The 13,365-nt window shown below is 33.6% G+C and overlaps 1 protein-coding gene across 1 annotated transcript in view; it reads right to left on the bottom strand.

Moving 5' to 3' along the window:
* Nucleotides 1–8,141: 8,141 nt before the first annotated feature.
* Nucleotides 8,142–13,365, bottom strand: part of LOC125072023 (cholesterol transporter ABCA5-like) — a 45,695-nt gene continuing 40,471 nt past the window's right edge. Inside the window, exons 29-36 of the mRNA XM_047682493.1 lie at nt 13,106–13,266; nt 12,430–12,637; nt 12,051–12,142; nt 11,804–11,894; nt 11,182–11,263; nt 9,885–10,023; nt 9,657–9,820; nt 8,142–9,380 (exon numbers count right to left, since the gene is read on the bottom strand). Of these exons, the coding sequence (XP_047538449.1) occupies nt 9,268–9,380; nt 9,657–9,820; nt 9,885–10,023; nt 11,182–11,263; nt 11,804–11,894; nt 12,051–12,142; nt 12,430–12,637; nt 13,106–13,266 (1,050 nt within the window). The 3' untranslated portion in view covers nt 8,142–9,267. The remainder of the gene's footprint in view (nt 9,381–9,656; nt 9,821–9,884; nt 10,024–11,181; nt 11,264–11,803; nt 11,895–12,050; nt 12,143–12,429; nt 12,638–13,105; nt 13,267–13,365) is intronic.

The following is a 13,365-nucleotide window of genomic DNA, read 5'->3' as shown; positions in this document are numbered from 1 at the left end:
CGCGGTCATGATCTGTATAATAAATCCTCAATGTAACTGTAACATCTCAATAAAATAGCTTTTAAAGTTTGAAATAATGACAATTTTTTATGACTAAATGATTTTGGTCACAACGTTTATTCCTTAGAGAGATTAGCCAACTGCACAGGAACTGTTATAGGGCACAAACACACAAACACAGGGCCACCAGAATGTAAAAGTAAAGTTAAGTAACAACCTGTAGACATCCCACTGTTGGGCTAAGACCCAATATAATAAAATATTGATTGTATCATTTTCTTAGTTTTGATTAGTAACTATTTACACTATATACTTACTAATAATTAATATTGAGTCCTCTAGAACAGAGCCTACTTTAAGATTACTACCTACCTTCTAATCGAATCAAAGACAATAAGTTTTTAGACAAAATGACTAGTTTTTACTAATACGATATAGTCCTAACAAAAAGTTATTTATTCAATGCATATATTTATTACAGTTAGGACGATTTTTGATATAAACAATATATGTGGAACATCGAAGTTAAAAACCCCATTTAAGTACAAATGTAGGCTATGACGTTTTAAAAGGAAAGCATAAATGGTTTTATGACATTATAAAACCTGTTTTGACGGATACGATTACTAGCATTTTGAAAAAATGACCGTTACCAAGGAACGATAAATCGTCGAGCTAATAATACGTCAAGTCATTGAGTTCTTGTTTGAAAATTGATGACTATCAAGATAATCGAGAATCAGCCGATTGATGATCATTCTGTAGTTAGCTTTAATAAGATTTTCTTACCGTAAACATGCCTTATCAGTAAATATATTTACATAATTTAATAGTTTGCTTATGATAAAGTTAACTCCGTCGTATATCAAAGATCAAAATACGTTTAACAGATATTGTATTTTATAGAAAATTTGCTCATTAAGAGCACTAATCGTGAATATTTTACTTCTAATAAACAAAGCGATCTGGCTCTGTGGATCTGTATTTGGATATCATAATATAATCATAACTAGGTACTCCTTTCTTTAATAATAACGATGATATTTTGTGAGTTGCGGTGTAACCTGTTATATAAATATCGATACAATATTATAAGTACTACGGGCTAGATTTCGCGATCCGAACTCTTTCTCTGTTCGACTGAACTGAAATGCATACACCTGACTTTAGTGTGGCTCCATATTCATTCAGTGTGGTTTAATATTCATACGGAGCCTTAGTATGAATCTGGACCTAAATAACAATTTTGTCACCGATTATAAAATTAGGTTAAAAGTACTTATACAGCCGTTAAATTGAAAAAAAAAAAATATATTTTGTGCGATTTTTTTACGTTTTAGTGCAGGTTCTGCTAATTTTTAAAAATTATCTTAAAGTTAATTAATCCATAAGCCATTATGGGTTCAATAATAATTTCCTATAATAGATATTAATATTACATTAACGAGTTGTTATTGTATATTTCTGTAGTTATTGTGCAATTGATAATGATACCAATCCATTAAACAATAAAATTAATTTCACAACTGAAATGGCGTAATCGAAACGTAAAATCCTTTCACGATGACCTTGATGTCTTTCGTGGAGATGGTGTGCTTATGTTCATTTATTTGCACAGATTATGTAAATAAAACGTAATGGCAAAATATTCCAGTTAACCTTGATTCTTGATTCTTGATGAACAGATATTATATGATCCTGTGAATATATAATTGTCACTTCTCGCTTCACTCGCGATTAAGGGTATTCAGGTGTTAAGCGTTAAAAAGTAGCTTATTTCCTTCAAGCTCCATACCGAATTTCATCAAGTTTGTTTATGTTTTTGTTTTGGCCGAGGAAGAGCAACAGACAGACAGTGATATTTTCGCATTTATAATATTAGTATGGATGACGAAAATTATATAACGACACCAAAAATAAGGAACAGTCATATTGTCATAACGAGATAATGTATAAACAAATAGTTAGTTTGTTTTTTTGTAGGCGGTGCAAATAGTGCGGTGCCACCTGATTTTACACTAACACTGCCCATAGGCATTAGCGCTGTGACATTTAAATCATTCCTTACATCACACCAATGCGCCACAAACCTCGTGAGCCAAGATATTGTGCCTGCTTTTCGCTAGCTTACTCACTCTTCCAACGGGAACACAACATTACTAAGTATTGCTGTTTGGCGGTAGAATATCTGATGAGTTGGTGGTACCTACCCATACGAATTTGAAAATTCTTCGTTTACCAAGCCCTACAATCAGGTAAAGTGTGTCTAATTACAAATCGAATTATTACTTTTCAATAGTAGAAAGATCGTACTGAGTAAAAAATATAGTTTTTTCATGCAGACTTTATTTACGAGATATTTCTATTATCATTAATTAAATAGGATAAATTTGCATTTACTAATAAATTTGTAAAACAATCTCACGGTAAACAAATTTAACTGATATTAAATTTGTGGTGTAAATGACTTCCCACTTCAGTCATATTATATTATAACTAGCGGCGCCCCGCGATTTTACTAGTGTTATATACTTTTGCTCCACAGCCTTGATTATTATTAGCCCACTGATATGATCGCTGATTAGGCTACTACCCGATAGGATATCTCATCGGAAACATACAGAAATGCAACGGCTTTTCTTTAATTGATAGTTGTTTTCATAATATGCGTTGCCTATAGACCACTTTCCATATTTGGATTTTCTAAAATGAAGAAGTTACAAACCTTGCATCCCCCCCCCCTTTTTCACTTTACAAGGTAATGTATTTACAAAAACCCTGTAAAAATTGTCTTTTACTCAAAGACACAAGCCTAAATACCGATTTACATACTCATCATCATCATCCTCCTTACCTTATCCCTTCTTACATACTTCCCTATCTGACGTCATCTCACAAGTCACATTCTTTCCAACCATATCATCTTACACACAATCCACCCATCTTTTCATTGGTCGTCCCCTTCATCTATATCCATCCACGTTCACGCTCAAGACCTTTCAAATACACTAACAGACAGACACAGTAACTTTCAAAAATGACGGACATCCATCCAAGTTTTCATTCTATATTTAAAAGCGTCAATAGCGTAATTGGTTATGGTGGTTATAACGCATACTTTCAGTCCCTATTTAACCTTCCTTAGTGATCACCTAGAATTCCTGTATGTTTGAAGTCAGTTTTTTTTGGTAAAATTTTACATTATGATATTAGAAAAAAAAATTACATGCTAAGTACATTTCTTAATATTATTAACATAACATTACTATGAAATTTAAAACGTAGGTTAATGAAACGTCAAGATATAATATTTATTTGCGTTTTAATTTCATAAGTAATTCCATAATAAATAAAAGTTATCTTCAACAAATAAAGCTGACGTGACATACTTCGCCACCGTTTTTCAGTGATATCAAAAAATTATTTAGATGAGATTTTGTAATTAAAGTGACGTCCACGTGGACTTCGTCGCGAACGCAACAAATATTTGAACCTGTCCGGACTGCGAACGGGCGCGCACACATACGTACGCATAGGTCCACGTACGCGGTGCGCCGTTACATAAAACCAATTTCATACGATGTAATAATGTGATATTTAAATAGACCACAAGTATTCGCTACTCTTCTGAAACTACTAGTACTATACTAGTCACAAATACTCATCGGTATTGAATGAAAATCTTTGACGGGAATAGAAGGATATTATACGATATACCTATGTGTATTATCGTGACTTTCGTGAAGTACCTACCTATCCGAGTAGGGTTTTTCTGATTATAGAGCAATGCTGCAATCGGATACCAGGATTTTAAAAAAAAAATAATAGATATCTTATTGCACATGTACGACGTCGTAATTGGCATCTAGTATTAACATTCTAAATCTATGTAAATATTTTAAAATACGTGTTTCATTTAGTATCAACCATTAAACGATCGTTACGTTTTTTAAAAGAAAATGTGTATTTTTAACGATATAAAAATAAGATATATAAGTGTGATTGTAAATTGTACGCTAAAAAGTATACTTAATTTTTTTTAATTATTTTATATTTCGCGTCTATAGTTGAATATGAACAAAAAAGAAAATGCATCTTAGTATATACGACATCCCTCCATCCCTCGCCGCTATTCTATAAATGATAATATATCAAATAATATTATTTATTATTATATTAATTTTATTTTAATATCAAAATGGAGCCACCAAACATCGAAACGGCGTTAGGAGTGGATATAAAGTCAATTAATAGCAGCTATGGAAGCAATAAAAAACTATCAAATGTATCGTGTAGAAATACAAAATACGTTAAAAAACCTGGATCCACAAAAAAAAGTACAAATTATATACCTTTGTAAAGTTTTTTTACTTTAGAAACTATTATTGTTTCATAATATTTTTAAGTGATTTAAAATGGTCTATTGACGAGTATTGCATTATTTTTTAACTTAATTAAATAACTTTTAATCGAACTTAACCGTGTTAGGAAAACACGCGAAAAGCAGGATGCACGCGTTCTACTAACCACTGGGCCACGTCGGCTCTATTATATATTACGGACCTATAATACAACCCTCCAACCATGTCTTAACACAGTAAACACAATAATTATACCCATAAACATTTCGTTCCATAAATAAAGAAATCATTAATATGAAAATGGTCTTTTTCTTTTTTAAGAACTATTTTACAAGGTTTTTAATTTACGTGGACCTTAAACTGTGCCTGTACCTTATTTATTAGTTTATTTTTATTTAAAAGAAGAAAAGGTAACTTAATAATAATTTTGTAAATAGCGTACGTGTATAGGCATTTATTCTTGTTGTTAGGTATATGATGTCGCTCGATCGAGCTAAAAAGTATCTTCTAAAAGTACTGTTATACCTATATTATATTCCAATCGAAGCAGGAAAAAAGATAAGCCTTACATTTTCATATTTTATTCGACTTGCGAATCGAACAACTGTATTGTACAACTACGAACAGTTCTTCATTAATATGTCCTAATTTTATTTTTACTTCCAAAGTTTCGATACGGTTTCTTTGACGTTCAAAACGCCACTTTTTCGAAAATTCGTATTGAATATCATAGATTATTCAAGCTCTCGACCAATGATATCGCGACAATTCGATGTCAAATGTAGTTTTGCCTTTTGTCCTCTTGTGGTTCGAATATACTTTATGCTTTTTGACTACGTATGTATATGATAGAAAATTATTTAAAAAAACAAGTTTATTTTTTTATTTTTATGTATTTTATTTCTTATAACAATTCTACTAATTCAGACGCATTTCAACAATTCGCAATACAAATGTGTCAGACCTTAGGTAAATAGCAAAACATACTAAATATATACTAAACATATAACTGTAAATTATCTAAAATCAATATTGGACATATGTATGTATATAACATCCAGATATATAAATAAAAAACCTTTCCAAGGTATATTATGAAATAATTATTTATATTTTTTAAATGGATGTTACACAGATACAATATTAAAATTGTTGACTAGAAAATAATCGAAATATACATCATAAAATTAACTTACATTTTTTTTCTTATTCTAAATCTATATCTAGATATGGCAACACTTGTATCTACTCATCGAAATTTGATTACTAGCAACAATTATTTTAATAAGTTCATATTATGATATATAATTAAGTTATAAAAAAATACTAATAAAATAAGACTAAAATAAATACAAGTGCCGCCATATTGATTTCCACAATAACCGACATGTTATTATTAATATTTAAAAATAATTTACTTATAAAATTAAGACAGGGTTTTAAACACCTTAACTTTCTTTCAAACAAAGTATATTTGAATTAGCGACACTAAATATATATTTGTCTAAATACGCGATTAAAATAATGATTATACTTCCAAATCCATTTTTCTAAAACAAATATAGTCTGGAAATAAATACGATCTTATTCATGAAACTTATTGAATTAAATTTCTTTCATTATTTCAAATATATAGTCTATAGCTTAAAATAAACAGCCAAATTATAAATAAGTTTAAAAAAAAAATACTAGGCGTTGATTGTGATTAAATGATAATTTAGTTGTTAATATAAAATAATGTTTAGATTTATTTCTAAACAAATCGTGCAAAGACTAAGCGATGGAATGAACTAAAAAAAAAAACGTCAAAAAATAGACAAATCCTTTCAAATTAATTTATTTATAGAAATACTTATGATTAACGATTTTGTCGATAAAAATAACAATTACTACTGAATCAATTTATATTATATTTTTTTGAAAAATTAAAAACTTAAATCGTGATTACTGGAACTTTTATGAATTTCATTTTATTAGATCAATTTATTAATCAGAAGTATTTAAACATGTATTGGTTTGATGATAACATTAATATCATTTCACAAGGTTACATCGATTTTACATTAAATTACATTTTATTAAAATACAAAGGTCCAGACTGACTGTCTATCGACATACAGCTGAAAGTATAAAACGTAGAGATTTGGAATTGTTGAAAAAATATTGATTTTATTAAGAAAACTGAATTGTTTCTGTACAAGATCGAATAGTTTAAACTTTAACGTGTGTTTCTTTTAAGCACACCAAGACAAATAAAAATAAGATACGCGTGATTCGGATTGGTCAGAAATAACGCATTGAAACCGTACCATATATTTTTAAACTATGCGCGGGTACTAATGTTAAAACTTGTGTTTGCACATACACTTGTGCTACGATATGTCCTGCACAGTTACCTGGTCACCCCAAATAATGGCAGCTTTAGCCAGTAGCGGACTAAGCCCGCCAGAGCCCGGGGCGGCAAAGCTGAATGAGGCATTCATTCATGAATTCCTAAGTACCCGCTACAAAAACGGGTATTTCCCCAGCGTATTGGATGCGTTCAGCGAAGTTAAGCAGCGGGGCCGCCCCTTCCGCCCCCCTGTTAATCTGCCACTGGCTGTAGCCAAAATCATCCAGGAGGACATCATCAGAGATAAGATACTGATTTCAGTAAAACCAGAGTTATCAGATTTCACGCTACTATCCGTTTTGTATTACGTAGCCTTCTGATTTGTAAATAGCCAACCAATTTTAGTTTCTCAATTTCTCTTTGTAGCCAATCACATTTAAGTAAAACGGAGTGGTTTTTTGAATATACAAACCGGGCCTTAGACCATCAGTTTGATTTTATTAGAACTATGTTTATTTAATGTGACGTAAATATAAATAACTGGACATATACTCGAAATCACATGACCAATTGTGTTACTGAATATTATTGGTATATTGCCTGAAATTTTAAATATAATTTAAACATTTTAATCGTTTAAAATGATATAGAAACTTTTTTCAGATTCATCTGATTAATATGCAGCATTTAAATTTGCTTATTATTTTATTATCTTAAAACATATATAATTAGCCACAATGAACTTGGAATTGAAAATCTCACTTTAATATCAGCACTGCTATTCTGTCAGAACTCACATCGTATCTCACTCGATCAATTTTGACGAACGTTACGCTATTTGTGTACTTTGAATGATATAATTAATTAGGAGAATATGAAATTCACGTTGTTACGTCTGGTTTACTCTGCTCATTTATTACTTCAGATTGACTCTATAGTCGACTTCGCATATCACTGTGTGACATTTCGCGAACGTTACCGAGATGAGTATCGACTTCGTTCTCACAGAATAGCTGTACTGTACCGAAAATTACATATCACCTGCCACAATGTTGCAGAATTGTTGTTGAATGAAACGATTTTAATATCCTCGCCTACTGTATATTTTATTATTATACTTTTGAATTATCAAAATAATTTCTATAAGATATCATATATCATCAAAAACACAGTGCGACTTATTTATCGATCCTACTCGTTATATAAAAATTGCTAAATTATGAAATTATAAAAATTTAAATATCAGTATCAACACGACCTAGTCCGGGTACACTTGTGACGTCATTTAATGATCTTTTATGCGTTTGATTGTTTTTACATAAAAATAAAATTATATTCTTACTATTATAATAGAAAGCGAATTTCAACAAATCGTTTAAAATATACGTTTGAAGTGAAAATATATCAATAGTAATAATATTGTTAAGAATCAGTCTTTAATATTAGATTATTATTTTTAAATAACTGGCCGCAATTTAGAATCTTGTAAACGATAAAAAAAAAAATTAAACATAATTTCTAAAAAGGTCATTAAATGTCGGAAGTGTACAGAAGATGGAGGCATAATTATAAATGATGAATTAAAGTTCTTAATTACCATTAAAAAAAGTAGATTAAATTCAATATAGGCTCGATCGCGATACGGTTCTCCGTAATATTTGACGCCCCCCTTGGAAAGCATCTCGAGTATTATTACAGGAGAATCCTGTTTATTTCATGGCGAATTTAAGAATGCGGCGTCTTTACATTCTGATAATACAACCGATTGCTCGATTAACGACTTCAAAGGTTTAGAAGTGATTATTTTTATCTTATTTGGAATTATTAGGTTTGTGTGATTTATATCATAGTTATAAATGCGATCCCACGAATAAATTAAGCGTCTTCAAAACAATTTCTCCGTATCACGATACTTCATTTCAATCTAATTGAAGATGACTAATTAATGGTCGGTATTATTCAATCTATTCAATTTTAATGGCTTTCGAATGGTAATAGAGAACCCACCATAAGATGATTACCCATTATCATGAATTTTTTACTATTTTCTGACGTCACTAAAGCAGATCTAATGAAGTATTTCCAAGATCGATTTCCTTTTTCACCCTGTGGGCTCGTGAAGTGCCAATCAGTAAAACGACCAATACGAAAGCGGAAAATTATGCCTCCATCTTGAAATATACTACACCTAAATATTATTCTCTCATCGGTCTCAATACAAAAGCTCGGGAACCTAAGGAAATAAACTACTGAATATCTGAAGCGTATCAATTATTTTACATTATTTTTTTTCAAAAAGCCCGATATATCTAAACTGGATTTAACCACTCGACGATTTCATTCAATTCATTTATTATCTGTGACACTGACGCTCATCTACAGATTATATGACTTTGCTATTGCAAAGAAGCGCTGCGGAATACTGCAAAGTTTAATTATTACATCGGCCGTATTTTAGGCCTGGGTTAATAGAAAAATTATATCGTATTACGTATTAATGTTTTTCCTTTATAAAATCGTCAAGTTAAATCGTCGCGTTTATTATTATTTTAAACCTTACACTATTAACGTTCTCTAATGTTCTTGGTCTGAAGATTCGACGTTCTCGGATTGTGCGAATTTCAGGAACACCTGCTCTAACGTTGTCTGACTAAAGCTATATTCGACGATGTTCAACTTTTCTTTCGCTGGAAATTAAATAAAATACATGAAACTTACCCTGAGAACGGTGTTTAGAGTTCGACACAAGGAGCTGCCGCAGAGCTACGGCACCGACAGCTGATCGTTTTAGTTTCTTATTTTACAAAATTTCAGAACAATTATGAAACTACTATAACTTAGACTGCTGTCCCGGCGTTATATTGACTGGTTTTAAACGTTACTTTCATATTTGAGACTAAGAGGCCGGTAGCGTAAAGGGGAAGCTTAGTTTAAATCTAATGCTATTAGCAATCGTGTCTCACCCTCCTCGATCTGCTGAAAGCACCTCGCGAGGCTGGAGACGGAGGACTGCGGCACGGAGAACACGAGGCGCTCCGCGAAGCTCTCCTCCAGCACGGCGGCCGGGAACAGCTGCGCCACCAGCGCGATGGCGGCCTCCGAGCTGGCGCCGCCGCCCGACTCCGTGCTGCGGACCGACCTCAGGTCAGCGCGGCCTCAGCGGCGGTGGGAGGCGCCAGTAGTGTACGTACCGTTGGTGATGCAGCCGCGCGGACGACGTGTTGCCCACCAGGGGCGTGTGTATGCTGACGTCCACCGCCTCGCCCTCGCCCTCGCCCTCGCCCTCCGCTTCGGCCTCCGCCTCCACCGTTGCGGAGCCTGCTCCCGATCCTGTGTGCATCTCGTCAATTAGCCTCAATAGAATACAGTAGAAAATCTTGCCTCTAAGAATTTCAGAAAATTATAATGACAATAATGCGTAATTCAATAATCTTTCATCAAATCTTTACGAAAAGAAATCAATCCAAATTTATCTTTAAAAAACAGTTTGGAATCCGTTTGTATATGACGGAGTTATATCCGAACATACATAATTATAAATATTAATCATCCAAATTGATAACCTATTTTATTGAAATCGCTTATAAATAAAAGTATCTCTAAAATCTCACCTCCCATCCATCGTGAGAGATCTTAAAATGATATCATAGAAAAGTATAAAAATGATTAGTTTGAAATAAATTCGAACTGAAGACGTTTAGACAAATATACAAGCTTAGACAATTCTATAATCACATTTCAAAATATTAGCTCATTACATTTAATTCGAAAATATATATTTTTGAAAGTTTTCTTTATCTTAATATATTATCTTTATCTTAACAGTCGTTCACCTATTTGCTATGACTACATTTAAATCGAACTTAAGTCATGACGCTACTGTTCGAAGGCTTTGTAGACAATATAACAAACTTTGTACGAATAAAATTGATATCTTTATATCCATCTCGAGTGTCTCACTAAACTTTTAAACTAACAAAAACAATTAAATTAATAATAGCTTACTTAAATTGAAGTTTTTATTGATATTTAATTTTGAACTGGTATTTTTTTATTTTTTTTTCACTTTTTATCATAAATCTATTTAAATATATTTTGCAAATACTGCAATTATTATTTTTTATGGCATTTATTGGCGGACGAGCATATGGGCCACCTGCTGGTAAGTGGTCACCACCGCCCATCGACAAAGGAGTTGTAAGAAATATTAAGCATTTCATCACCAATGCGCCACCAACCTTGGGAACTAAGACGTTATGTCCCTTGTGCCTGTTGTTACACTGGCTCACTCACCCTTCTAACCGGAACACAACAATACAGAGTACTGGTATTTTGCGGAAGAATATCTGACAATTATAATGCATGCTATATAATAATTGAAGGAGCACAAATTTTAAACCTTACATTGAATAATATTAATAATGTGTATTTAGTGTTTGTGTTTTGTTAGAAACTCATAAATTAAACAAATAAATATGAAGTAATTACCTTCATCCGCCTCGCCCAGCGACGGAGAATTATTCGCTGATCGTAAGGGCGAAGGCGTCAACGACAGATCTGATTCTAACATCTGAAAATATAAAAGAATTTCAAACTGGTTGTATAACAATATACTTTATAAAAACGACAGTATTACTTCTCATTCGACGACCTGAAATACGACTTTTCTTTTAAAACAATATGCAAAACTTTTGACTGCTTAATATATCACGCCAAGCGATATTCGGCCATTTTTGATAAAAAAACACCCTCAACCTGTCAAAGCGAGACAATTCTATTTAAAAAAGAGAAGTGATAATTTTCGTTCAATCGGGTGATTGGAACGAAAATGCTTCCGCATTATTATGTATTATAAATAACAGACATAATGAAACAAATTACAAACTTCTGAGAATAATTAATTAACAATGACAATTTTGTTATTAAAAATAAGTTTGAATAATATAATATAAAACCGTATAAAACAGAAAGAATAAGAGGCACACAGCCGGAGAGGGATAAGTCGCCTGTAGGGGCGAGACGCTTTTGCCTCACGGGACAATGTCTGCCAATTTACTCTCACTCTGTAAGGCGCGTAAAAGAACTTCGTTCCAAGAATTCAATTGCTCACCGTCGATTTTTGGTTCTGTTGACCTATCTTCATCTCCAGCGTGTATCCCGCGCCGTACAAGTTCTTTAAATGTTGCGTTGAACCAATACACCTAATTACATTGGAAAAAATAAAACAATTATAACTTCAAATCGTATAATTATTTTTTATAGATTTCGCTTCAATTTGAAAGTAAAGCGAAATCTATATCGAATCATATCTGTGTTCTGTTAGTTACTCGAATGTATTAATGACATAGAATTCTCACCTCAATCCACCCTTCACCATGATCCCGACTCTAGAACATAAAGCGTCAGCCTCTTCCATGGAATGTGTTGTCAAAATAGCACCTTTTCTACCCTGGAAATGAAGAACTACTTTTTAACGATACGAAGTCCAAAAGTGTCGAAGACATTATCGGAAAGAAATACGTAAATTTAAATACCCTCAGTATTTTTATTATAGAAAAACTGTTTTTCCAGATTTTTGTAGATTCGACTGTCTCGAACTGAACTTTGGATTTTGTGCTTTTTTCCTGACAGGAGAATGTTAAGTATGAGGCAGATCGATAAAAAGATCTATTTAAAAAAACGAATTTAAAACATTTTTCCATGTCGCCCTCGAGTCCCCGACGGAGCGCCACCGACCTGGAAGCTCGCGAGGATGGTGTCCCAGAGGAAGCGCTTGCTGCGCGGGTCCATGCCGGTGGAGGGCTCGTCCAGCAGCACGACGCGCGGGCTGCCCACCATGGCGAGCGCGAACGACAGCTTGCGGCGCGTGCCGCCCGAGCACTCCTCCGCGTTCTTGCTCGCGTGCTCCGTTATCTGCAGCCCGTTCAGGTACGCGTCCACGATCCTGCGGCGAGGGGTTACAGCCACTGACCACATTTTGGGTTACGTTTTAACTAACAGCGTTATGATCACGATGCCCGACGCGACGACGACTACGAGGCCGGAAACTGTCACGACCATAGAGAGTTAATGTGTAGATTTAAGTGCGTTACGTGCTATCCGAGACCCAGGAGTGTATACGCTGCAATTTCAAACCTCTGGGCTACTTCTGAGAAGGTGACAGCTATTGGATAACTTTTTATTAATCCGTTTTAGTGTTTGATTTTACTAGCGATATTTTGAAAAATAAGTTATGTATATTATTTAAAATCATTTGTAGGTTCATCACCGAACCGAATTATAAATTATTTTTTAAGTATATAACATTAAAAAATATATATTTTTTTATATTTTATACTTGATATCTGTTTACGTAAATCTTTTGACCTATCCAGTGTAAGGAGACCTCCCTTCCCTCCAAAGGCAGACTCACCGGGGCGTGTCGGCCTTGCTGATGCCGCGTATGGCGGCGTAGCACTCGATGTGCTCGCGGATGGTGACGTTCTTCCACAGCGCGTCGTGCTGCGGGCAGTAGCCCAACATCTGGAACGCGCCCGACTGCGCCTCCTCGATGTTCTGCCCGCCGAGCATCACCTGCGGTGGGTGCGCTCACTGTGTCATATGCTTCTCACTTTATAACTTTGTCGATAAATCAGGCCCTCGTCTTAGGTAATCCACTACTACGTGATATAA

This window comes from Vanessa atalanta, chromosome 20 (genome assembly GCF_905147765.1).
Source record: "Vanessa atalanta chromosome 20, ilVanAtal1.2, whole genome shotgun sequence".
Taxonomy (NCBI): domain Eukaryota; kingdom Metazoa; phylum Arthropoda; class Insecta; order Lepidoptera; family Nymphalidae; genus Vanessa; species Vanessa atalanta.
Note: the sequence above shows the minus strand (reverse complement) of the source record. Positions and strands in the feature narration are given on the sequence as shown.